The following is a 25,903-nucleotide window of genomic DNA, read 5'->3' on the forward strand; positions in this document are numbered from 1 at the left end:
TATATGAAATATCCAGAATAGGTAAATGCTCGGAACAGAATGTAGATCTTTGGTTGCCAGGGACTAGGGGGATTGAATGCTTAATGGTTATGAGGGTTGTTTTTTTTTTTGGAGAGGGGGGTGGTTGATGAAAATATATTGGAATTATATAGAGGTGGTGGTTGCATATAATGAATGTATTAAATGTTATGGATATTTTCACTTAAAATGGTTAAATTTATGTTATATGACTTTGATCTCAAATAAAAGTTAAAAAATTAAAAATAAGTTGCCAAATTCCTTAGAGAGTTCAAGTGGGCTCAGGACTAGAAAAACCATTTAAGGAAATCAGCTATTCAGTTTCCATAACCTTCAAAAGAGAGCAATTTTAGCAAAATGTACTTAGAAGCCCCATTTTGGAGTAGAAGGTGCGAGTTAGTGATTAAGCAGAGGTGTTAAGTAAAGGCTAGGATTTCCAGAAGACTGGCAAGGGGTGGGGACAGTGACATGAACATCTATTGATCTAAAATAGCTCTATTGAAATGTATTTTAATTTGGGAAGATCTGAGCATGTTTGAAGGCAGAGGAGAACATTCAGAGAAGAGGAAACAACTGAAAGTATAAGAGAGAAAGAAGAAGCATATGATGAAAATGGAAGCAGAAAGCAGTGGGTTCAGGAACTCAAATGAAGGGATGTGTCGCAAAGAGAAGGAAGAGTCGGTCTTCCTCTGAGAGGGGAGGGGGAGGACTGGAAGGGGGCAGAGATGAAAGAGGGAATTGGGGAAGCTCAAGTTGGATGGTATAAACTTTTTAGCACAGAGTAATGCAAGAAAATTGTGAGCAGTGGAATAGAGTTTATTGCTTAAGTAAGAGGGAAAGTCTTGGAGTAGTAGTCAAGGTAATGAGCAATAAATTAAGGGTGAATAATTAGAATGTCCATAAGGGCAGGAATCTGTACAGAGGGAGTGGCTGCACTTTCCTGAGTGACTGCCTCATCAGCCAAGTCCTTACCACATCACCCCCAGCCTGTTTCCCAGAAGCTGTTTCCCTGTAGGGGAGGCTTCACATCTATACATATTATTATTGCTTTATTGATTTCTGGCCATTCTTACAGATACTTGAGTTCTTTTTGAATCTTAAATCTATCATCCAATGAGGATCCTAGAGCTATGAAAGTTACAAACTCAAAACACATGTCTCCATATCTTTATTTTTATCATTGGGATGAACTCAATCAGTTAGGGCCACTGACTACATGAAGAATCCATTTTCCAGGCTCCAGGCTAACAGAGATTATTCTTCAGACCTTTTAGGTATATCTATTCAACCAACCTGAATCTACTTTAATGTTTAGCTCATATATGTCCATCTTGAAAAAAAGGATAAGATATTTTTGTCAAATGCTTTTTTGCACAGTAGGAATACAAAGCATGCCTCTGAAATATTACATGTAGTTTTCTGACCATGGGCAAGTGTCATATCTTCTCCATGTCTTATTTCATTCATCTGCAAAATGAGAATAACTGTGCCTATTTCATTGAGTTGCCATAAAGATCAAATCACTTAACATAAGAAATGCATTTAGAGTGGTCCCTGGCACTGAGTTTGAGCTAAATAACTGTTGGCTATGATCAGTATTATTAACATCAATATTCATTCCATCTCTGACATTTGTTCAGTCATGCAATAAGTACTCCATGACAGGTATTATGTTAAATGCTAGATTTATAGCAATGAACAAGTCAGTCACAATCCCTACCTGTTTAGAGAATATAATTTTACTTTACCAAATAACCATCACCAAAATTGTAAGATTTATATACAATTTGACAAAAATATAGGGGGGGTATTATTTTTTGTACTTTTTTTTCTTTGATTCAGTTTCTGAAACTTTTTTTTAAAATTAATACTTTTCTTCTTTCCCACTTAAAAAAATATATATAACCCAAAGGCCTGGGTGAAAGAAGAAATTCCAGGAAAACTAGGCAAATAAGACTGATAGTCGTGCTGATAGTAGCTAGACTTTGCTGACAAGTTCCAAATTAAGGGATTGGGAATAAAAAAGCAGTCAAGTCTCAGTTGTCTGTGTTAAGTGGAGTTTGTGAGAATGGTCAATGAAAGGAAGAAAATAGTACAACCTGATTAGCTGTCTTAACTCACAGTGGAGGAGAAGAGAAGAGAAGAGAAGAGAAGAGAAGAGAAGAGAAGAGAAGAGAAGAGAAGAGAAGAGAAGAGAAGAGAAGAGAAAGGAAAGGGTGGGGAGGGGAGGGGAGAAGAGAGCACACACAGACTTCTGGAGTGAAAGTGATGGGTAGAGGGAGAGCTGCAGGAAAAGCCTAGTTACACCAATTCAGGCCCTTCCTTGGGTTTCTTGGAGAACTACCCTTATTGATAGCTTTGTAACTCCAAAGAAAAGGAGTTGTAGTTGCTGTTGATAGAAACCCAAATTGCCGGATATGATGAAGGGGTTGGTTGGTGATGTCAACCTTTTGTCAAAAGTTTTGCTGTAAAAAGATTGAAAATTAAAGGAACCAACTAATTTTCATAAATAGAGACAAGAGAAACTGTGTAGACATTGGGGGAAGGAAAAGCCCCATCTTACATCTCAGGTCCAATTTTCTCTTATTGGTAGAAGACACAAAGAAGAGCAGGGACGAGCCCACACCTGCCCTTCTGAACTGTAAGAAGGCTGGGGGGAAATCACTGGGGTCAATGCGGTCAGAGCAATAAGCTCCGACCAACTGAAGCTGCCTGCCAATCACAGATATTTTAGAACTGTTGCTTGAAGGACAGTCTCAAAGACCTTGAGCAGCCCTCAAATATTCAATATTACCCTATCCCAAGGGAAACTCTTTGTCCTTTTAAAGCCTTCCCCAATTGGTTGTGTTCATCATTCTTTGGAGACTGGGAATTGCCAAGAGCATTAGGAGGCCATCTTTGTTAGCATTTGAAATTTCTCTGCTTATGTATAAATCCATTGATATGTCCAGTTCTGAAATTGTATATGGGGCATTACTTAAAGCACTTTTTTATGGGAGAATTAATCTTTCTTTGCATAATAGAGAAAGAAGAGCATGTACTAACAAAATTTATTTTCTGTTAAAGAAATCATTATACTTTGATGACCACACACAATAGTTGCTTTTTTTACTGTTTCTACCTCTTTCTTTATTAAAAAAGATAGAAACAATCTGCAAATAAAAATATCAGTCCCTGCTGTGGACTCTAGAAGAACAGAGGCACTCCTGTTGTGATTGTTATTATTATTGACTGTTATTTTTAATTCGGCAGCCCTGGAGGGTATGGGCCTGAGGGTTTCTACTCCTGTTAAGAGGAGCCAGAAAAAAGACAAAATGAACTCTGAGGTTAGGCCCCAGCCACCCCTGAAAAGTGCTTCCAGTTTGTCTACATGATACTTTGAGACACTACTTGGCTTTGCCTGAACAAGCAATTACCAGTAGACTGAGGGCTCAACAGCATCAACGATGTGGCCCAGGAGGAGTTGTCACCCTGGCATTTACCACAAATCCAGGCCAGTCTACAGAGACCAACAGTCCACAGGCGTTTACCCAGTGTGGGTGGACTAATGGATATGGTTGGTGGGGGTCATAATGCTCTTCTCTGCCATGTTTTTCTGCACATGCTCAGACTTCTGCCTTAAAAGTTTGGGTGAAGACCATGTAATTTGATTGACCCATGTGCCATGCAAGGAAGGACTGAAGAAATGGTACCTCCCCTCCCTGTTCCTTTGCTGATTTTTGAGTTTTGAGACAAAATAACTAAATGGAGGCAATCCATAGTCTGTATCAAAGATTGTGTTCCGTTATCACTGAAGGTTTTTTGTTTGTTTGTTTCGGTCAGAAATGAGAACCAGACCCTTCCAGAGTGGCCTAGGAGATATTCACATCCAGAAATCTTGTGATGTTTTCATGAGGCTCTGTTTTCAAAGGTTCTATTTATGAAGAAAGCTTTTTAAAAGTGCCATGACAACCCAGCACTTGTCCACCTACATAAAATTCCCTCAGGATTATCACTGTTTGGTTTTGTTTCTTAAAATTTCTAATCACTTTGAAATGTTTTAATGTTGTTTCATCTCTGATAAGGACAGCCAACCTAACTGGAAAAGCCCATTATAACCAAGTATCTCCACACAGCAGATAAGACAGGAGTTTTAAATAGAGGTTAACACCCCAATATCTACACTTAGAATTCACTTGTATTTGATTTATGATAATAATAAAAGGAGGTTAGAAACATATCAGAGGACCCAGAAAAATGTGCATTCTATCACATGATCGTATGCCATCAAAGACACTAGGTGAAAATTCCCATCTGATGATGCTACATCCCTTTTACTTGCAAAGCCCCCAGCAGCTGTTGGAAAGCTAGCTGCGGACAGAACCCCAGCCCTGGGGAATTGCTGTGGATTTGCATACTGAGGCTGATAGTTGCCCAGCTCTGTGACCTGAGAGCTACCTCCTGACTTCTGGAAGTCTCAGTGTCATGACTCATAAAACAGGAATAACTCTATCTGCTTCAAGGCAATGTTGTGAGAATTAAATCCAAACAATGCCTCTCAAAATAAATTATTTTATTTTTAAGAATATAAATGAAAGGCATTTTCCCTATATTCTAGGACTATAAATATGAATAAGATAAGGCCTGAAATAAAGAAACTGACAACCTGGTACATTTGGAGCTCTTCTGCTGTTTTCATGAGGTTCTTTCTCCAAAGATTCTATTCATGAGTGATGTTTTTTTAAAAATGTCATGACAACACAGGACTTGTCCCTTCCTTTTTTTTTTTTTCTTTTGCACAGTTCTGCATTCATTTTTTTCTTTTACTTCTAACCAGTTTTTGTTTTCCTCCCTCATGTTACAGTCTTTACAGGGAAATAGGAAAGTACTGGTTCTGTTGTAAATGTCAGCAGTGACCACATCAAATTAGAAGGCTCAGGCCCAACTCCAAGTTCTGTCATTTGCTGAGAGACGATGACATTGGATAAATGACACAACCACTCTGAGCCAGAACTACCTCCACATCTGCAAAGTAGGAACAAGATTATCAACAGCACAGGTCAGCTATGAGCATCGGAGAATGTGCATATGTGTGAAAGCATCTAAGACAACTTTCTAACCTGAGGTGGGTGCTCAGTGAATGACTCTTTCCATCTCTCTTTCAAAATATGTAAATATTCCAAAGGACAACAGGGTAGCCCTGTTCAATCGGTAGCTGTTTGCTACCTGTGAGTATTAAGCACTTAAAATTTGATTAATCTATGTTGAGATGTGCTATAAGAGTAACATATGCCCTGAATGTCAAAGATTCAATATAAAAAGGAGAATGTAAAGATATTTCATTAATAATGTTCACATTGATTATTCGTTGACATACCTCAGAGAAATTATATATTATATATTGGGTTTTATAGATAGATTGGATTAAATTTATAACATATAAATATACAGAGTATCTATATCTATGAAATTTAATCCAAAATGTGTATATTGAGTGTGTGTACATGTGTACAGATAAATAATACATACACTGGGTATATATATGTTAAATATGTATATATGGTTAAATAATATATCTTATTAAAATTGATTTTATCTGCCTTTTTAATGTAACTATACGGAAACTTAAAATCATATGTGTGATTCACATTATTTTTTCTGTTGTATGATACTGCTGCAAATATGAAATGCTGAGTTTCCACAAGCCAAAAAATAAAAATAAAAATTGGTTTTAGTTATCTAGACTTTCTGTAGGATCAGTTATTTCCCCCCAAGCATTTCAATTAAAATTAATCTTCAAAATATAGTTTTATTAGATTCCGATCCACAAAACAACCTGTTATCTACTTAAATTAATGAATCAAAGGATGTTTTTATCTATATTTGAACAGTATCCTAGAGCTAGGAATCATAAACATAACAATTTAGGCATGTGTCAAAATATAACAGCCTAATACCCAATTCTAGGCCCGATTTTTGGATCTGTACCATAATTTTTGAGATATATATTTTCCCTAATTTGTATGACAGTTAAATGGATACCAATTTTCCTTAATAGTAACTTGGGAGGCTTTTGCCATGAAGAGAGGTACTTCACAAGTTTTTGAAATTACCATACTTGTTAAATCGGCGCATATTAAGTATCTACAGCTTTAAACTCCTAGTTCTTTTTTTTTTCTTTTTTTTTATGGTCACATTCAAAGCACGGATTGGTTCTCCACTGAGAGGGTTGTAAAACATATTTCATGTGATCAAGATCGATATCATTGACCAGCTCAACAGACTCCAAGCCACTCCCAGTCAGTGGGATAAGATCTTGAGACAAGGCAATTAATTATCCCATAAGCTGGCTGCTCTCACTCTCACGGATACTTTAAACAAATGAAGTCAAGTCACCTGCGTGCAGCATGACAGGCCCCTTGGAGGTTAGATGATAATGGCCAATGCAAACAGAGATGGTTCAAATGGTTAGCTCACGGCTGATAAAAATTGGAGGTTATCTCAGTAACAAATGTGCAAAAATATTTTTGTCTGGAATGTGTGAGATCCAAAAAGATGGAAAAATATACAGAGATGATAACGACTCACTTGGGTACCTCAGTTAAGAACAGAAAGTGATTCTTTATGAGTCTGTTTTTGTTTTGTTCCACTGTTTTGATTTTTTAGAAGCTCCACTTATATGTGGAGTCATACAGTGTTTATCTTTCTCTGCCCGACTGACTGCACTCCCATAACGCCCTCTAGGTCCCTCCACGCCGGTGCCCGTGGCAAGCTCCAATCTTTTTCATTGCTCAGTATTAGTCCCTTGCTGAGTAACAGTCCACATCCTCTCTAACCACTCATCCATCGATGTGATTTTTATGCTGCCCCTCTGTTAGCACTGGGTCAGAAAAGATATTTTTTATTTAAATTCTGAGTACCCCACTATGGCATGGAGGCAAAGCTGGGGTTTTACCACTATGGTACAGGTGAGAAAACTGAAACTCAAAGGAGTTAGATGTTTTCTGTGCAACAAATCCTAAATGTGTAATTAGATCCCAAGTTGAGTCACTCCAGACCCCCCTTAATATCATCTACAAGCTAAATGTCCCAGAGCACATACCCATACAATAACAGAGGGATATCCAGGTGCTTCAAGGCCCACCATTCCCTAGAGGTACTTAACAAATGGAACCCTGCGCCTCTGGAGTTAAAAGTGGTGATCCCCGCAAGAGTGAGGATAAATCAGCAGCAACATTCATATTGGCTTATGAGCGATGGATGGCATGTATTATATTTTTATTTAAAACATTAAAAACAAAACAACTGCTTCTCCCAAATTGTTCCTCTTCTAATTGGTCCTTTTATTTTATTTTTTGGAACGATTTCTATGCTGATTCTTGAAACTGGATTAGGAGCCAAAATTATGTCTATAAAATTGTGTGTTTATAGTGATCATGATCAGCCAAGATAAACAAGCCTTAAATTTAGCTCTTTCAAGTTCTGTCATAACTTTCTCTATTCATTTTATTTTTTCAGGGATTTTTAAATGAGAGAAAAAGGGACAAAAAATTAAATTGCATTTATTTTAACCAACTTGATTAAGAGACTAGTCAGTATACCATGCACTGACTTCCAGTTCAAAAGTGTAAATTGTTCATAATTAACTTTCAAATGCCATATCTTTTGGTGTTTATTAAGCAGACCTAGAGAATTAAAAAAAAAAAAAAAAATCCTCTCTTGTAAGTTTAGTCAGTGTTTCATGTAAAATGGGCACCTGAGCAATAGGGATGGTCTTGGTTCAAGTTCACTTGTAATCCTGAATTCTCTACAGCTTGTATGAGTGATGACATTTGGTCATACAGAGAAGGGGTACAGAACTGGGTTGTCTCAATTTGCTTGGTTTATTCACTCAGCATTTATTATAGGTCTGGCTTTGAAGACACACAACAATGATGGGAAATAACTGGCATTTTCACCCACACTGCACTGAACATTGTTCTAAATATTTTGCATATGTTTACTTATTTAATCCTTGCAGTTTATCTATGAGGCTGATAGTGTTAAGAAGTGATTTTACAGCTGAGGCAGAGAGAGCAGAGGTGGTAACCGCAGCTCTGGGGATCATTCTGAAGCTTCTGGCCCCAAGGCAGCGCTCTCAGGTTCCTGTGTGGAAGCCAGGCCCCCGGGCTCTGCAGCACAGAACTGAGATGGGAATAGCACACATAAATCAGACAGTTAAAGTTTAGTGCTGTTGATAGAGGGAGACAGGCAGGGTTCTGTGAGGAGCATGGAGCGAAAAAACACCTAAGTAGCCAAGGGGACAGTCAGAGAAGTGTCCCCGAAGAAAAGAAATCTCGGCAGATCCAGAAGCAAAGCCATATCGGTGGGTGGATGGGGTAGTGAGGGCCACAATGGAGGGGGCATAATTCAGACAGAGGAGTGGCAGGCATGAACGGGAGGAGAGCTTGGCCAATTCAAGAAACCACAAGTGGTTTGCTTTGGGGGGTGGGGGAGCCTAGAGTTCAATGTAGGGAGAGTTGTGAAAGGAGTCACTCATTTCACTCATACATTTATTCAAAAGACACTTATTGAACACTAACTATACATCATGCTCTGTGCTGGGTGCTGAGGACGAAGAAGAAATGGAGAAGGAAGGAAGGGAGGGAGGGAGGGAGGGAGGGAGGGGAGGGGAGAAGTAAAGGAGGGGGAGAGAGGGAAGAAGGAAGAAGGGAACAGACTATATTCCTGCCTTCAGGGAGCTGACAGCCTCATCAGGGAGTCAGACTTTAAACACCTAAACAAGGACATAAATATGTAATTACAAACCGAGAAGCAGACATGAAGCAACAGAACTGATGCTGGAGTGAGACTAACAGCGGAAGACCCTTCTTTAGAATGAGGATTAGGAAAGGCTCTTGGGGGAGGTGACATTTCAGCAGATCAAGCCACTTAAAAGTGAAAAAAAAATTAGACTTGAGGGAAGGCTTCCAAGATCAGCCAGGCTAGACCATGAAGGACCTTATCAGACATATAGAAAAACTTCAGAATTTACTCCGAGGGCCCAGTGGGATGATGAAGAAGGAGGGGCCCATTAAGCAGAGGTGAAGTGATCAGACTTGCAATTGAGAAATAACCCCAGCTTGAGAGCAAGGAAGCCAGATTCTCACCCACAGCCTGTGGGTTCCCACAACTCTCCCTTCTGTTATATTGTGCATCCCCTGCTTTGTTCACGAAGACCCAGATGCCTGGGTTACCAGTATCTAAATTCTACAGCTGCTCAGAATGCAGACCCCCATACTCACAGTCTCTGGCTCCCAAACTGGAATTCAAATTTAATTCCCTGATATGCTTACTTCCCAGCCTGACATCATCACGTTCTTTAACTGATGTCAGAATGTTTTTGACATAATCTACAGTCATGGAGACTACAGTTTCTTAACTCAGAAATACATACATATATACATCAAAAAATAAATCGATGGTGCTTTTTCTTTCTTTTTTTTTTGGCCAGGCTGAAAAATGAGGTTGATGAGTCATACAGCAGATAAAGACACCTCTATCCAAGGAGTATAAGCAATGAAGCAGAGCTTTTCTATGCAACCTTTGAAGCCCTGCATACAAAGTAAATAAATGAGTAAGTGAATGAATAAACCACTAAACATTCTGCTGTCTTCCTGCTCATCACCGTCTGGCAATGAGGAACAGCAGACTCGGCGGAGACAAGCCACGGTTTTGTCCAGACATATGTTAGTTGCATTCATCATTACCTTCCTTAGGCTAGAGAACTGCTCTGCGCACGCAGTTAGCCCTGCTCTGCTTTGTAACAATTCCTCCTCATTCATCAAAAGACCAGAGATTAAAACTGCTCCCCCACCCACTCAGATCTAAGGTGATCTTACACAGCCCAGGAAGGTACTAGCTTTTGGGCAGCCTATTAAAAATGCAGAAATAGCTTGTGGGTCTACAGTCAAACTATTAACAATCAGACTTCACAGATTCAGGCTGTAGACTTCCCAGGTGAAAGGAGGTCATAGGAAGCAGGTCAAAATGAGAGACACGGTGCTTTATTAGAGAGCGAGACTCCAGTTACTGCAGCTGAGCTGTGCTTCACTGGGATTACATTTACCTTGAAGAATCCTTCCTTCCAAAACATAGTGATGTGAAATTAACCACAGCAACCTCCCTCCCCGCTCTCCTGTTTTGTTCATGCTGGGCGCCCCACTGCCCTCTCCGAGAACACCATCTCTTTCTTCCTTTGGCTTCACTCTCTCCTCCACCCCTAATCTCTGGCCTCGGTGAGAACACTGAGCCTCCGGTTCCTTATCCTGTCCCTAGAGGTTCCAAAATGATACCATCAGGGGGTTATTTGGTGTCTGGTGCTGTGCCTGATCCGATTCTGTGATGCAGATTCTATTCTTATCCCCATTTCATACATGAGGATGTTGGGGTTTAGAGAGTTGAGTGACATGTCCAAGGTCACAAAATTGTAGGTGGTGGAACACAAATTTGAACCTGCTTAAGTTCCAACGAAAGCCAAAGCCCCACCCCTATGCTGTTCTTCCCCCAAATATTTACCCCGAGATCCAGCCTCATACTCCCTGCTGTCTCCTGGACGTCTCTACGAAGATGTCCTCAGGAGCCACCAACTCCACACACCCAAGCCTGACCGTGCAATCCATCTCTACGCTCCTTGGCTAGACACTCTAGAAGCATCAGGACGCTGCATGTTGGCTTTCTTCGTTCAAATCACACCTTTCACTTGTTTCCCTCTGTCCCTTCTGTGTTGCTCCAACTCATGCTCTCACCACTTGACCAAAGGACAGTAGCCACAGCCACCCAGGTGGCACAGCTCCTGATATGCAAAGTGGCACGAAGGAAATGGGTGTTTGGACAGAAAAGCCAGAATCTCAGTCCCGTTTCTGTCCATTTCAAGCGAGGGGATATTGGCCAAATTCTCACATCTATAGGAAAGAGGTAGTATCAGCAGCCGCTCAGAGAGGTTATGAGGGTTAGAAATAGCGCATGTTAAAATGTACATTGAGATGCGCTTACTTAAGAAAGTCCCACAGAATAATGTAGGTTCTCGCTTGCCTCTTAGTGCCTCAGTTTCCCCTGCAGGTAAAATGGGAGCAGTAGCGCATGACTCACAGGGTTGGGGGGAGATTAAATGAGTTACTACTTGTGGCCCAGGAGACAAGCACCTGGCACACAGTGAAGCACCGCTGTCATCACCAGCCTAGTGTCCCCTGCCCTTTTCTCTCTGAGGGCACAGCACACACTCAGTTTTGCATCCCTGCTTGGTACGAAATCAACATACACGTTTATTTTTCTTTTCCAGCCAGGGGCTGAGCTGACTTTCGTACTCACTGATTTTCCCCTCTAGCAGTTGGTCTGCTTGGCTGCACACAGTAGGGCCTCAAAAATACAAACTGAGTATCTCTGAATGACTGCGCTCTCCTCACAGGGGTTCTTTGGATAGCAATTTTGTTTCCCTACCCTTTTCTTTTTCTGGACTTTATTGCGGACACATCTGGGCAGCTTCACAAGGCTTATTTTCAAACTTTGTAAAATGACTGGAGGGGGGAGATGAATGTCCTTTTCAGCTGGAGTTGGGCAAACTGAATGGCACAGCAGCCTCCGCTGTGCTGTATAAGAAGCAAACAATTGCAGCAAGCTTCGTCAATAACGTGCTCAGACAGCAGCAAATGAGAAATGGCTGGGGCTCTGAGGGACTTGGCCTCTGGAATGGTGTCTTCCTGGGACTTGAGAGACCAGCTCTTCAAAGCTGAGTCTCTTGGTATTGAACCCTAGTCTCCCTGCCTGTCAAGCTGTGGTTTGCCCTGAGAAGTGCCCAGAATTCCTTCTGCTCTGCTTTAAGCTAAATACATGACATTTTATTTTCTGAATTTAGAGATGAGCCATCTACTATGATGAACAATTGTCTGTCTAAATACACTCCATCCCACATGCAACCCCCTGATGAGACTCTCCGTACCATTTACTTGTTCCTAAGAAGCGCTTCGTGCTGCATGTTCTGGCAATTTTGTTGCTTTATGTATTTGCTGTCATTTATATCATAAGTTAGTGAGATGCTGTGAAAATGACGATGGCTGAGTAAGAGAAAAGCTTGCGTTTTTGGCACCAAAGGGTTTCCACACCAATATCCATTCACCAATACCCCACTTTCTTTGGAAACATCGGTGGCACACTGTGCATTCATTTTTAGCTGGCTGTCTACCCTTAACTCAGATTCACAGAAATAAAGGAGAATTATGGAGTTTGTCTGGACCAGGAATGGCACATACATTCCATGTCTAGAAACATGTCTAAATGATCAATGGGTGGTAACTTCTAGAAGCACTGTGTTGGAAAAGATTCTCAGGTCGAGCCAGGGGTGATCACTAATATGTGCCATGGGTATGGTGACACAGTAGGGCAATCAAAGCTCATGCCCCTTATTTGCCATCTCAGACAAAGAACTGTAGAATTGGCAGGTAAGCGATGCTCACACTGCCAGTCACGCTGTCTTTGCTGCGCAGCTGCGGAAACTGTGTTTACTCCTTTACCCACATGCCACCACTGAACAAAGTCAGCAGATAAATCGGGTTTATGGAGAATGTGGCAGATGGAAAAAGGTAGTGATAATCCTAGGCTTTGAAAAATTGGGTACGGCCAGACCAGCAGACAGGAGAAAAGGCTAGCTACACCAAGCAGACAGCACATCATTGTTATTTCGTGAGGGTCTTTCTGAGTGTCTTTCCTTTCTTTCTATAATCAAGAAGCCATGGAGTCTCTGAGCTCCTGGTGAAGGAAGTAGGTGAGTCCATTGTAGCAATAGATGACACAGTCAGGAAGTGCCACCCCTGAAGTTTATGGCACTTCTAAAGTGTGTACACGTGTGTGCAGGTGCAAGATCAGTGTACACATGAGCCTGGAAAAGAACGAGCACCAGTATAGGCAAAGGAGCAGCACCGGATACAACGGTTGCCTTGCTATGCACCTCCAGTGGGTCACTGCGGTTCTTGCCTGCCCGGCATCCATTTTGCTTCTTTGGATAACAGGATCCTAATTTACTTTAATAGAGAACCCTCTTTCACTCTCAGTCTGCATGTTTTAGGTGGGGCTGACTCCACTCAGGCTTCAGGTCAAGGCGTGTGACCCAGACTTAGCCAACCAGAGAACCATAACCCAATGGACACAGTGATTGTTTCAGGGATGGGTGCAGGATCTAATGAGCCAACAAGATTCAATTTCAAGGCTTTGTTGTCAGTATCACAAAGAGGTGGTCTCTCAGGTGACTTTAGATGGGGAGAATGGAGTGGAGGTACCGAGACCTCCACATTGGGAAGCAAGGAGGGATGTGACTCTAAGAGCGAAGCCAGCAGAAGGAAAATGGAACCACATGATAAACATGGATCAAAGCTGGTCTTATCATTTGGGCACTGGTTTAATTATGTTTAGACATAGCCAAGCCTAAACATAGAGCTGTCTCAGAAATAGTGTAATTACATAAGCCCATGATTCCTATCCCTGCAAACTCCCACCATTTTTTGAGTTTGGTTTCTGTCATATGTAACAAAAGAATCTTGGCCAATAATAAACCAAATACTTATTTTCCACATAAAATATACAGACCCCAATGTTTCTCCTTGGACCCAATTTACCCCAAACAGTTATGTTACCTGTAAGGAGCCCTGGATGTCTTTCCCCCCGACGATCACGAGTTCCGCCATGTCCTCCTCATGGGGAGTCCGGGCATGGACGAAAAGGGTCTTGCCCACTGCAGTTATGTTTCTCAGAGCGACTAAATCACCTTCATTGTTCACCTTGAAGTATGGGCTTGAGACCTCATAGTGTAGCTTGGTATTTCCTTTACAGTCACTGAAGTTCACTGGAGAAAACAAATAGAAACAAACAAAGACAGAAAGCATGTGAGTAGGTTGCGAGGCACAGTCCTGGAGGTATCTCTGACTACACCATGTGAGTCATCAGTCCCCACCCCAGATCCACAAATGCTGTCCCTTCTCTCACAGCACCCCCATGAGCTCCTCTGACTTTGACCATGCTGAAGGGCTTCACTCCATCAAGACCTGTCCTGGCTAATTTCCCACTTGCCAGGCAGGTGCTAAGCAATGAGGATGCAGAGGGAAACATGACCGTTTCTTTGCCCTTGAGTGTAGCTATGCTGTGCCTGTATAAGTGGTACAGAATCCTGTTACCAGTGGTACCACAACCCATTGTTTGTGCACGCATTTGCCTGTTTCCTCAGTACACCGCCAGGCCCCTGGAGTGTAAGCACAGACTTACATATACTACCTGCATTCCCCCTCCCTCTACTTTTGTTGTCTTCACTCTCTGTTGAACAGGTTTATTTAGTAAACCTTTAACTGAAGCATATCGTAGAAATAGAAAAGTAGATAAATCAGAAAACTCGATGAATTTTCACAGTGTGGGCACACCCATGTACCCAGTGCCCAGACCTAGACACAAAATATTACCAGTCCCTTCTTCCTCTCCATCCTGAGTAAAATCCCTATACTCCTCCCCAGAGGCTGTACTATACTGACTTCTAATAACATAGATTAGTTTGACCTGTATTTGCACTTCATACAAATTACTATACAGATTGTGCTCTTTGTGCCTGGCGTTTTTCACTCAACATTATGTCTGCAAAATTTGACCATGTAGCTGCGAGGCATGGCTGTTTACCCTAATCACTATGTACTATTCTAGTGTGTGGCTGTGCTGAGTTTATTTATCCATTCTTTTGTTGATGGGCATCTGAGCTATTTCCAGTTTAAGTCTCTTAAATATTGCCACTCGGAACTTCCCTGTGTCTACATAGGTCCAAGTACATCATTAAATCCATATAAATTTTTGATGAATTAAACTGATCTTTTCCTGGCAAGATTAATTCTTACAGTGGTAATAATGATATTAGCTGATAATGATAATAGCTAACAAATTGAATACTTCCCACACTTGAGGCTGAGTGTTAAGCAGTTTACATATATTATCTTATTTAATCTTTATAACAACAATGAATGAGGGACAGTTTTGATCCTCTCTCCCAACAGATTATAGATCAGGTAACTGAGGTTCAGAGAAGGCAAAGGAGGTGACCAACACACACAGCTGGTAAACAATAAACCAAGATTTGAAACCTGGCCTCTTTGCCTTTCACCACTACATGTTCTCAAAACAGACAAAGCCCCAAGTAGAATAGATCCCTCCTGCAGTTCCATCAGAGCCTGAATATAATGGCATGAGGACCCAGTTCAGGCCTGCTCCCAAGTTCCCACCGAACCCTGAAGTGTATTGCATAGCGTTGCCTCAAGGTCCCTCTGTGTCAGGACTCCAGAGCCTTTCCTGGCTGCCAAGTCAGCTTGAGGGGCATCTTTGTATGAACACCCAAGTGGACTCTTGGGAGTCTACCATTCCCAATGCTCGCTCACTTCCTCTATCTTATTAGCCAAGAATAATTGGGCAGGACTGGATTCAGTTTTGGAAGTGAACTATGAAAGAGAGACATCAGCATTGCTTTCATTGTCATCAAGTAGCATCCATGCACTGGGGGCACGGTGTTCAAATGAAGGGCCCACTGGGAACTTGTTGCCTGAATTACGAAGATGTTGATTCTGGACCTGGCCTCTGGGCAGGATCCAAGCAGGCAAACTCATCTGCGGAGGGGTGGGGCAAGCAAAAGCATACAAAAGTCTGTGGGGGTTCTAGTTTCATGCTTAAGTCCTTTACTTTCTTCTTTCTTTCCTCTCTCTTTCATTTCTTTCACAAAGATTTACTGAGAGCCTACATTATGCTAGTTGCTTGGATTACAGATATTAACCCCAAACCTTGTAAGTAGTAAGGGACCTATTCCAGAGAGATAGAATTATAAGATGTGCAAACATCCTGTGGCATTCAATAAACTAAATAAGCCAGTGAGATGGGCACAGAAAGCAAGGAGGAGAAAGTGGAGGTCAGCTGAGCCTGGACAATGTGGGGCCTGAGAGGGCACATAAAGACTCATTCTTTGAAGGAAGCCCTTCCTTCATCACTTTAGCACTGACTGGCTTCCATCTGAGTCTCACACAACTCCAGACCAGCACCCAGGGTCCTCCATGTCCGGGCTGTCCCCTGGGCTCCCCCTTGGCTTCTGTCTTCACTCTGAGCTTCACATGTGACCATACCTCTGCCTCTCTGTGCCTACTGTTCTGGCTCCACCTTTTTGCTCATATTGTTCCCTCTGGGCAGAAGGTACTTTCCACCCTCTTTGCCCCATTAACTCTTAGTCATTCTTTAGGATTCAGCTCAGGCAACTTCTCCAAACACCCTCCTTGTGTTCCTAGAGCTTTCTGTACCTAAGGCCTTGCATATCATGTTACATCAACATGTCCATTTTATGTGTCTGCGTTTCCCACCAGAACCAAAAGCAAATGTTGCATCTTATTCTTTTATTCATCTCTACATCTCCGGCAATGAACAGAAAGTTTTCTATACATGAGACTGTCACTAAAGGTTCATTTAAATCTATTATTCTCCAGGGGCAAAACGATGCTCTAGTGGTGGTGAATCCAGGGCTCATCTTCCATTCTGGGAGCAAGAGACACTGCAGACCAGGCCAAGATTCAGAAAGAAGACCCCTTACTCTCTTGTCTTAGTTGAGCTTAGTCAAGCTTAGTGGTAGAGATAAATAGGAAATGAAGAACTCCACCTATGGTCCCCCCTTAAATCCCTAGGCCCTGAGTACATCAATTCATTATAGCACTGAGCCTCCCATGCTTAGCTTTGGCTTAGCTGGTTGGTAAAGTCAGGGATGGTGGTTTACCTTTCTTCTTAATTCCAACAAAGCTTCACGTAGCTCCTAAAGCACGGGATCAGTGTCTGCATGTTGAATGAGAGAATGTTTTGACAAGTACAGTAACATCTACCATGTACTGAGTGGAGTCTGAGTGCCAGTCTCTGTGCCGAGGATTGCACAGCCAGTCTCTCCTTTTAGCCTCATAGCAATTCGATCTACAGCACCATTTTGCAACTTTCAAAAAATTATCTACCCACCCCAAAGCTTTTCAGATATTTTTGCCTAAATGCCAACCCTCTCATGAAATTTTCATGTCAGAGATATCTGTTTGTTGTAATGTCACTGCATAACTATCATCAATATTTACTGCATGCGTATTTGTACTTTGTACACACTGAGGAAGTACAATTTTGCTTTTCTCCAAGAGCCCATGTCACCCCTTTGGGGGCAACATAGCCCCAGTGGAATGCACAGTCTCTAAGTGTCACTTCCATTTTACGGGAGGAGATACTGAGCTTTGGTGGGGGAGTCACTAACTTGCTCAGCATCCCATATCCTGAAAAGATAAGAACCTGTTGTTCCCAGTCTGATCTGTCTACCTCTGCAGTTCAAGTTCGCAGCACGTCCATTTCCCTGAAGTGGGTACATGAGAGGAGAAGGGCAGACACCCTACCCCACCACTGCAGGCCTGTCACTAACCCGTCTGGAGTCCTCAGGGGTACCAAGTAAGGGCCCTCCTGAAAGAACAAATCTACATTCAGGACCTGGTACACTGTGGCCACTCAGTACATTCTAGCTTTCTTCCCAACTTGCTGTAATCAAATTGCTAAGGGCTGCATAACTGGGTATTTTATTTTATGTCAGACATATTTCATCAGATCAGGAACAGGTGCTTTAGATTGTGGTTCTTTTTCAAGGCTATGATAATCACTTGGAGAGTATTTTTAAAAAATAGCAATACCTACCCCAAAGAGATCCAGATATACCTGGGCTGGGCTGGGGTCCTAGCACTGGTAGCTTTGTAAAGCCTCCAGATGAATCTAATGCAACTGGGACCGAGAACCAGGACCTGGGACAGTGAATTGCTTGTTAAGATGCTGGGTATCCTTATTTCCCAGCCTTTCCCGGCACAGAGAGGAGCCTGAAGAACTAGCAGGCCAGAAACTGCTATCCCCATGCCCTAAGAAAGGACATTTTTAATGGTAAGTATTTAAGCCCCTTCCTATTCTGGCTCATGTGTAGCAAGCAGCCACAGACCTTAGGCTTATCACCCATGCTCTTTATACCTCAGTGTCTTCATCTGTAAAGTGGAACAAATAACAGTGCCCCTTCACAGATTCTATAATTCGAATGGTGAGCATTAGCAAGATAGTATGTACCTACATGCACAGAGCCCTTAAGACAAGCCTTGGTGCTCCATGTGTAGAAATTATGGTCATCGTTATTCCGGTAATTATGGGCATTAAGGAAACTGCCATTTGTTTTTCATCCATAGCTTCCTTCTTCCAGCTGCTTTTCTGCCTGCATTCTGGGTCCTTCCACCTCCTTCTGGTCAGGTATCTGTGCTCCAGCCTGCTGGCTGTGTGCGGTTTCCATGGGGATGGTTACTCTAGGCATCTCCTCTGAGGCTAAAGGAGAGAGGCAGATGATTCTGACCCAGCCTTGCCCATCTTTGAACCTTCTCACTTGCCTTAGCAAAGCCCACCTATCTCATGTGAGAGGTCGTGCAAGAAAAATACCATCGAAGGAGTAAAATTATGGTGCTCTGCCCACAGGAGATTCAACAAAGTTTTGTTAAATATTCTTTAAATGGATTGTTTGTAAAGATGACTTCCTACAACTGAAAGGTATCATTTTCCCCAAAAGAATGACTGCACTGAGAGCTTTACATGCACGGTCGCAATGAGTCTTCACATTACCAGTCCGAGGTAGGCACTTCTTTTCTTCTCTGGAAACAGACTCGGTGAGGCTGAATGAGGTTAAGGCTGCACAGCCTTGCTGGTCCACTTAGGCGAGTGTATTCCTTCCTTCAATCACTCTGCTCCTAGCCTCCAATTTTGCCATACTTTCATACCTGAACTATTACTTACTTACTGTATTTCTTTTAATTGACTCATTATTTATTTATAAAATTACTTGAAGATAACCTTCATAAGTACATCCTGGATATGCCAGATGTATTTTTTTTTAAATAATGTTAAATAAATCTAAGGAGTCAAACAGAGACATATGTTCATCTTTGTACGTACTAAAACCCTCAAGGGATGTGCCTCCCACCCTTCATAAATGCTGGCCTGAGCTACATTCCCCTCCGCCCATCCCTCATTTGGACAAATTCATGTCTGGCTCCACCCTGCTTGGGTTTAAAATCTAGGAAATGATATATCTAACATAAATAATGCAGGTTTGAAAAAGACACAAACCTAAGAAAAGTCATACATCTAGACCATTCAATTTTGGCAGCATATAAATGACAAATCTGAAATATATGAAAAGTATTTAATCAGAAAAAGAATTAATTCACCACACTGTTATTTTTTTTTCTCCCAGGGAAAAAGAAACCTCTACTTCCTGCCAATTATAATCTCACCTTAACTTCCCTATCCAAGGATGCAATTGATAGCATTAACCCTGTATTATTGTCTCATATTATTAACTTTGTTGACAGACTCAATATGTCAATGATTCTCAAACTTCAAAGTAGAGATTGAGCCAGTGCATGTTTGGAGGCAAAAAGTTCAAAGAACATATTAAGGATAAAATGAAATAGTTTGTTTGTCTATTTAAAAAATGTTTGTTTCTATAGAAATGACCTCGTAAGTAGCTCAGAGTACCACCTGAGAATAATGAAAGGACAAATTCTAGTAAACAATTAAAGTTGTGAACAAATATTTAAAACTTCTATCTGAGGGGGAAAATGAACTATCTATACCATTGTGAACCTACAAAGGATTTCCTTACATATTTTATCACTGTGGCATTTGAAATAGCTTCTGGAAAGAAAAAAAGTATCCATATAATATATTGTACATGGGGATTTATTGGAATCAATTGCACAACATTATTCTTTGAGATAATCTTTGAACACCCCAGGAGAAGAAGGGAGGAAGTAAAAACTCCCCACCTGGGGGAAAATGCAAATTAGACAAATGGCACCACTCAGTGTTTCAATTATGCTTTCAGCGTGTTTCCACTCAAAATGTCCTCTGGGCTTAATGCAAATGTCACAAAAAGACAAACTTTAGCTGGGAGACAAAACCACAATTGAAATGGGAAGCTTGGCATGTGAATTAAGGGGCTTAATCTTCCTGACCTTGATTTTATGCTTTTCTATTTCTTTCTTTTAAATGTGGTTCTTAGGGCTGAAAGTCCAAAAAGCATAGATTTATTACCATCTAGAAATGTGTGAGGGAGCAAATTAAACTGTATTATGATCCCAGGAAATATGAAAATGCAGATGGATTTAAACTTATCTGCACAATATAGAGTAGTCCTGCTCACGTAGATAGGTATGAACGAATATATGGAATTATTGCTATTCTTATAAGTGTTTTGGGTCAATCTGTGATCCACACAACTCACATCCTAGATGGGCAAATGGTCCCATATATATTATATGCATTCATAGAGACTTGCAAATTTGTTGGCACATAGTTAGCTCTAAGGCCTCTCAGAGTTGGTGGTCAGATTCCGCCCGTACACTTCTGTGAGGATATGGGAAGATCGGTAGTACTGTGGGCTCTGAACCAGTCATCCTGGGAGTTGTATCCCTGCTAGAGACAGATATGCTTGGATCACTTCTAGGGATCAAAACTCTTACACAGAAGAAACTGGCTTTGTTTCGTCAGTATACTCACAATAGAAAAAGTCCTGATTTATAGCATTTGCCAATGCCTATGGTGTAAATATTCTAAAAATGGCTGATTTCAGCTAGCAATGTGTTTTCAACAGGCTTGCAAATTTTCTAAAAACGTAACAATCAGCTCTCAGGAGCATACGTACTGGCTGTCTCTAGCACACTACTGAGACCAGGCAATGACTCTGCGGAGAATGTAAATGATTTCCTCTGCCTTAAACTGTACCTGATATCCCAGCACACTGGCCTAGTTAGTGAAACAGAATTTAATTGCTCTGTCAGCAGGAAGGGCCTGCAAACTGGTTGATCTGAAAAGTCTTTGCTGGGGCATGGAAAGCCATCCCTTTCTGACAACTGAAGGAGTTCTTAGTTCAGAAACATCAGATGGACTCTCTCCAGGATACAGACCATCACTTAATTGCTTCTCATATCTTTCAGTGATCCCACTGGCACCAATAAAGTTTAGTCCAGAGGCTCTTTGGACCTGCCCAAGTGAGAGAAACAGAAAGCATTTCCTTCGGCTTCCCTGAATACCCTTATTTCCCAATCATTCTAGCCAATCAAGCTTCATCAATGTATGTTCAGTCCCTCCCACAGTGGATCAGATCTCTATATGATTCAATAGGCACATCCCCCAGCTTTGGTTCATTCTACCCTCTTGATTCTTGAATGCCTTGAACTATATCCTGTGTTCCATGTTTGGCCCGGAGTCAGTGCTAACATCCACAAAGCTTCTGTAAGGTTCTGGGTGTATTCTTCAGTATGACTGATTAACCCAGGAGTGGATTTCACCTTCAAAAGCTTTGTAGGTTTGATAGACGCAGAACGCACATAAAATGGTCTTAATGCCATTTCATGTGTCAATTCCAACTTTGATAAAATAGGGTTTCAATTCTGTCATGTCAGCTGAAGATATACTGAATGATTCTGTCAAGTGATCTTCAGCAGAAACCTATTTTTGCCATGTAAACCCTTAAAGGCTTCCTCTTAGAGAAAGACAGAACCCATATCTGCTTTCAGGGAATTTTCTCTGCCTACCATTAAACACTAAGCTGCTAGCTCTCAATCTAGTCTTTTCTGTCAGGGTCTTAAATTTTCCTCTTGCTACAAATTCTTTAAAACGTGACAGGTTGTTTTCTGAAAGAATTCTGTACATCATCTGTCCCATGGTGGTTATAATCACTATGAATTTGTATTTCAAATTGGAATTACTTTACATGGCACAGAGCCTGACACAATACCCATTAACCCTATTAGTTGAAAAAGTAAATAGCAGAACTGCTGCTAAGTCAATTTGAAACTCAGACAAAACCGAGAACGATGGCCCAAACTCATGTGAATACTCAAGTCGATTTGAAAGTCACCTGATCAGTGAGTCAGAAATCACAGATTCAGCAACTTGGAAAGCGACTAAGTGTCAGATTTACAGAGATTCTCCCCTCAGTTTTTTATATTACTGACACGTGTTTCTTACATAGAGCCCTTAGTCTGTGACTTATCTAGTAATTATGTGCACACATGTCTCCCTCCCTATGAGTGTCAGCAGGGTAGGTTAATGAGAAGAGATTTGTTCCACTACAACTTTTAAGACATTTGGCCTTGCAGTTGGAGTTGTCTGGAGACAGAGTGTGGCAGTATGCTCTGGCTGAGCCTAAACTGAGATTCAGACCCTGACTATGTCTGGTGCTCTGGAAGGCCTGTGATTTCCCAAGGACCTCTCTACTGCATGAGCAGATGTACATGGGGAGGAATGGCCCTTTAAAGGGGACAGCTTCTGTACGAACACATAGTTAGGTACAGAGCCAGAAGGAAGGTGGAGAGGAGAACACTGTATTGGTTTCTTAGTCCAGCCCAGTGGGTCTGTAGTAAAGGGAGAGAATAAGCGGAAACAACCTCGACGATTCACAAACCACAAGCATTTTAAGTAATCTCAAGCACTGTTACTCTGGTCCCTAATTACAAACTGTTATAGTGAACGGCAGCTTGGCCCCATTTCTGAATGGGATACGGCTTAGCTTGGCTTTGGTGCAATGAAGACTAAAGCAGCTTTAGGGTCGTTTGGCACTCTGAAGGGTCATGGCTTTGGGGATCCAAGAGATGGACTTTGAGAAGAAGCTCCCACACAGAGGGCAATGGGGAGGCACTGCCTTCAAGAACTTCCCAGAACTGTTATCAATAAAGAGGCCAGAGAAAAGGTCATGCAAGGAGAATGCGTGAGTTTGTGTGAGAGATTCCATGGGATCTTCCAGAAATAACTTCAATAAGAGTCAATGGAGCGGGGCAGGTTGAGGTCCTGCAATTGTGCAGGTGTGGGTTATAAGCAGGTGCAGTGCAAACATTAATATTCACATGGCCTCTTTATTGTCCAAACATCGGAAAAGCCTGAAGAAATTCAGGACCATTTGGAAAGTCTAGTTCTTTCCGGATGAAATAATTTGCTTGTCATTGGATACTTTCAAGTGGAACCTAAATGAGTGTTCAGCAGAAATGCTGTAGAAGAGATTCTAGCATTGGATGATGCTCTTACAATCTGAGATTCTATTAGTCTAAATCTTAACATATTCATCCATTATCCATAAAAACATCATTTGTTCACTTACAATGTGCAAGACAGTAGGCAGTAAAAGATAAATGTCAACATAAAGATAAATAAGGTGCATTATCTGCCTTCATGACATATTCAGAACCTAGAAGTTTGGGGCACATAATTATTTGGAGGGGTTCCCTTTTGAAGGGTGGGTGTTCAACTTCTACATTGTGTCAAAAGGCCAAACAAGCACCACAGTGTAGAAATTACAAGCAAGCAGATCATAGTTCAATATAATAAATTATTTCTAGAAATGAGAGAAAGTCAACCAATGAGCAGGTTCATCATTACCAGATGCATCTAGGGTAAAGGATTATCAGCAAGTCTATCTCACTTTACCGAAGAGTTGTGCTCTCTAAGACTTGCTTAGAAAGCAAATTTCTGTGTAGTTTTACTATATTTTATTATAAAATTGAGTGTGTTCTCCTAGACAATGTTTAGCATTCAATCATAATAAAATCATATTTAAGAATGCAAAAGCACATTAGAAACATTTGAAGGAAGGAATTATAACTTTGCAGGTAAATATTGATACTAATCCATAAAGCAAATAGTAAAAGTATGCAAATAACATGGGCAAATGTTTAAACTGGCTCTGAGAGTTTGAAGATCTAATTACAATGACGCCCACCTGCAAAACTGAGCATCATGGATCTAAAGGCCCTTTAGTTTTGACTTGGTTTCTTCCCTAGATCTACAGGCAGGTGGTCAACACTTCCCGCTCTAGGTTCTGTAGAAGCTATTGGGCCTCAGAGGGGCCGAGGGCGACTGGGAAAGGAAGGCAGGTGAGAGTGCTGTAATGGTGACCCAGTATTTGGAAATAAGTTAAAATGTCCAAGATGGGCAAGCAAACAAGCAACCATCCTGCAAAATGAGTCTTCAGGGAATGTATACTGAATCCGCTTCTGCCTTAGAAACACTGAAAGAGATGTATGAAGCGCTATCATGAACAGAGAAGATGTCTCACAAAGCTTATAATCTACAATCTGAAGCAGTGCTCGGCACACAATGATCTGCAAACTTTCTAACCTGAAAGAGGAAGGCGAGCTCTGGGAGAGGATGAACTAACCATCATGCTTTTAACAAAATAGCATGAACATAACAGATACTCAGTAAGTGATTCCCCACACCCACATCCTCACGATATTTCAACCATTTTATGTAAGGGAAATGAAGGAAGCTTGAAGGGGCTGTGTTGCCCACAATGCAGAGGCTAGTAATGGAATGGGGGTTCAAACCCAGCTTTGCCATACTCCACAGGCCAGGCTTTTCACTGCACTACTCTGTGTCCTCTGATTACTTCATCTGAAAAATTCTCCAAGAATTAGTGAGTGAAAAAGAGAAGATTTTTTTCAAACAAAATTTAACAAACCAGTCTTCACTAGGTTAGTTTCCCAAGCTACTTGATCAACAAAGATGGACAGATTGGCTTGCTGTCGAAAATTTGTAAAACATCAGACTTTAGTGTATGACCCAGCTGAGGATATTAATGAGGCATCATTCACACTAGTTCCAGCTATAGTTCAGAAAATGTAAAGGCTGTGGCATCAAAGGTAAAAGGATGTTGGTTTATACAAACACACACTGGGAATTATACAAAGCCCTTCCCTAGATCTTCAAGTCACTCTACAAAACCATAATTATGCTGGTTTTCCATGTTTGATGTCTGCCTTTTCTAATAGTTACCATATACAGAACATTTTCTTTATGTCAGGCACTGAGGTAAACACTTGATAAACTTCCTTCCTTCCTTCCTTCCTCACCCAAGGACATTTCTTTCATTGTTTTCACAGAGACAGGAAGTGAGAGAGAGAGAGAGAGAGAGAGAGAGAGACATTGATGTTAGAGAAAAACGTGATTGGTTGCCTTCTTGTACACGCCCCAAAAGAGTAACTGCCCTGACCAGGAATTGAACCCGTGACCCTTCGGTCTGCACGACGATGCTTAAACCAACTGAGCCACACTGGCCAGGGCAAACATTATTTCTTTTAATTCTCCAACAGTCCCATAAAGGTAGTATTTTATAGATGAGGAAACAGAGTTTCAGAGAGATTAAAAAAACAGTGTAAGATCACACATCTATAAGTAGCAAAGCTGGAACTTTGCTTTTTACATCTGTGGTAGAATCCTGTCCCAGGTCCTGGAGGAAGAGGAAGGGGCTGGATTATATCAGGATGGTGGAATCCAAAGTAAATGTCAGAAGTTATTCCACAGTCTAGGAGCACATGGCCTAACAGGATATTAAATAATCTGTGTCTAAAGTTAAAAGAGGTGTCAAAGATGGAGTTGAATGGAATCTTGAAGTTAAATGTTAATTCCATCAGGGGAAAACTGAAAGAACAGAAGTCAGAAGCCCCTGCAGCTTACAGCTCAGGGAACACGTAAGCTCTGAAGAAGCGGGGGAATAAGGCATGAATGGGCGCAGCCAGCTCTTTATGCAGTCCCAGAACATCTAAGAGTATTCAAGAGCTTTTCTTAGTATGAATTCTTTACAGGCAGGAAAAAAAGCTGAGTGTGCAACGTACTATCACTGATCTATGTATAATTTTTATTAAAGAGCTCTTGAGGTTTGGGCTTTCTACAGACCAAGGCCCCGCTTTTCTGCTATACCATCCTCACAAATCCCCAGATCACAGCAAACGAAATATTATGAAAGTTTGGCCCATGATCTTCAGAAGGATTT

The 25,903-nt window shown here is 41.4% G+C and overlaps 1 protein-coding gene across 3 annotated transcripts in view; it reads right to left on the bottom strand.

The window, feature by feature from the left end:
- CDH13 (cadherin 13) overlaps positions 1-25,903 on the bottom strand; it is a 983,248-nt gene that overhangs the window by 615,744 nt on the left and 341,601 nt on the right. For all 3 annotated transcript variants that reach the window (XM_054579129.1, XM_054579128.1, XM_054579130.1), the window contains one exon: positions 13,662-13,870. In XM_054579129.1, the coding sequence (XP_054435104.1) occupies positions 13,662-13,870 (209 nt within the window). The remainder of the gene's footprint in view (positions 1-13,661; positions 13,871-25,903) is intronic.

Source organism: Pteronotus mesoamericanus, unplaced genomic scaffold, assembly GCF_021234165.1.
Source record: "Pteronotus mesoamericanus isolate MK-2021 breed Mesoamerican mustached bat unplaced genomic scaffold, CSHL_Meso_final contig_52, whole genome shotgun sequence".
Classification (NCBI taxonomy): domain Eukaryota; kingdom Metazoa; phylum Chordata; class Mammalia; order Chiroptera; family Mormoopidae; genus Pteronotus; species Pteronotus mesoamericanus.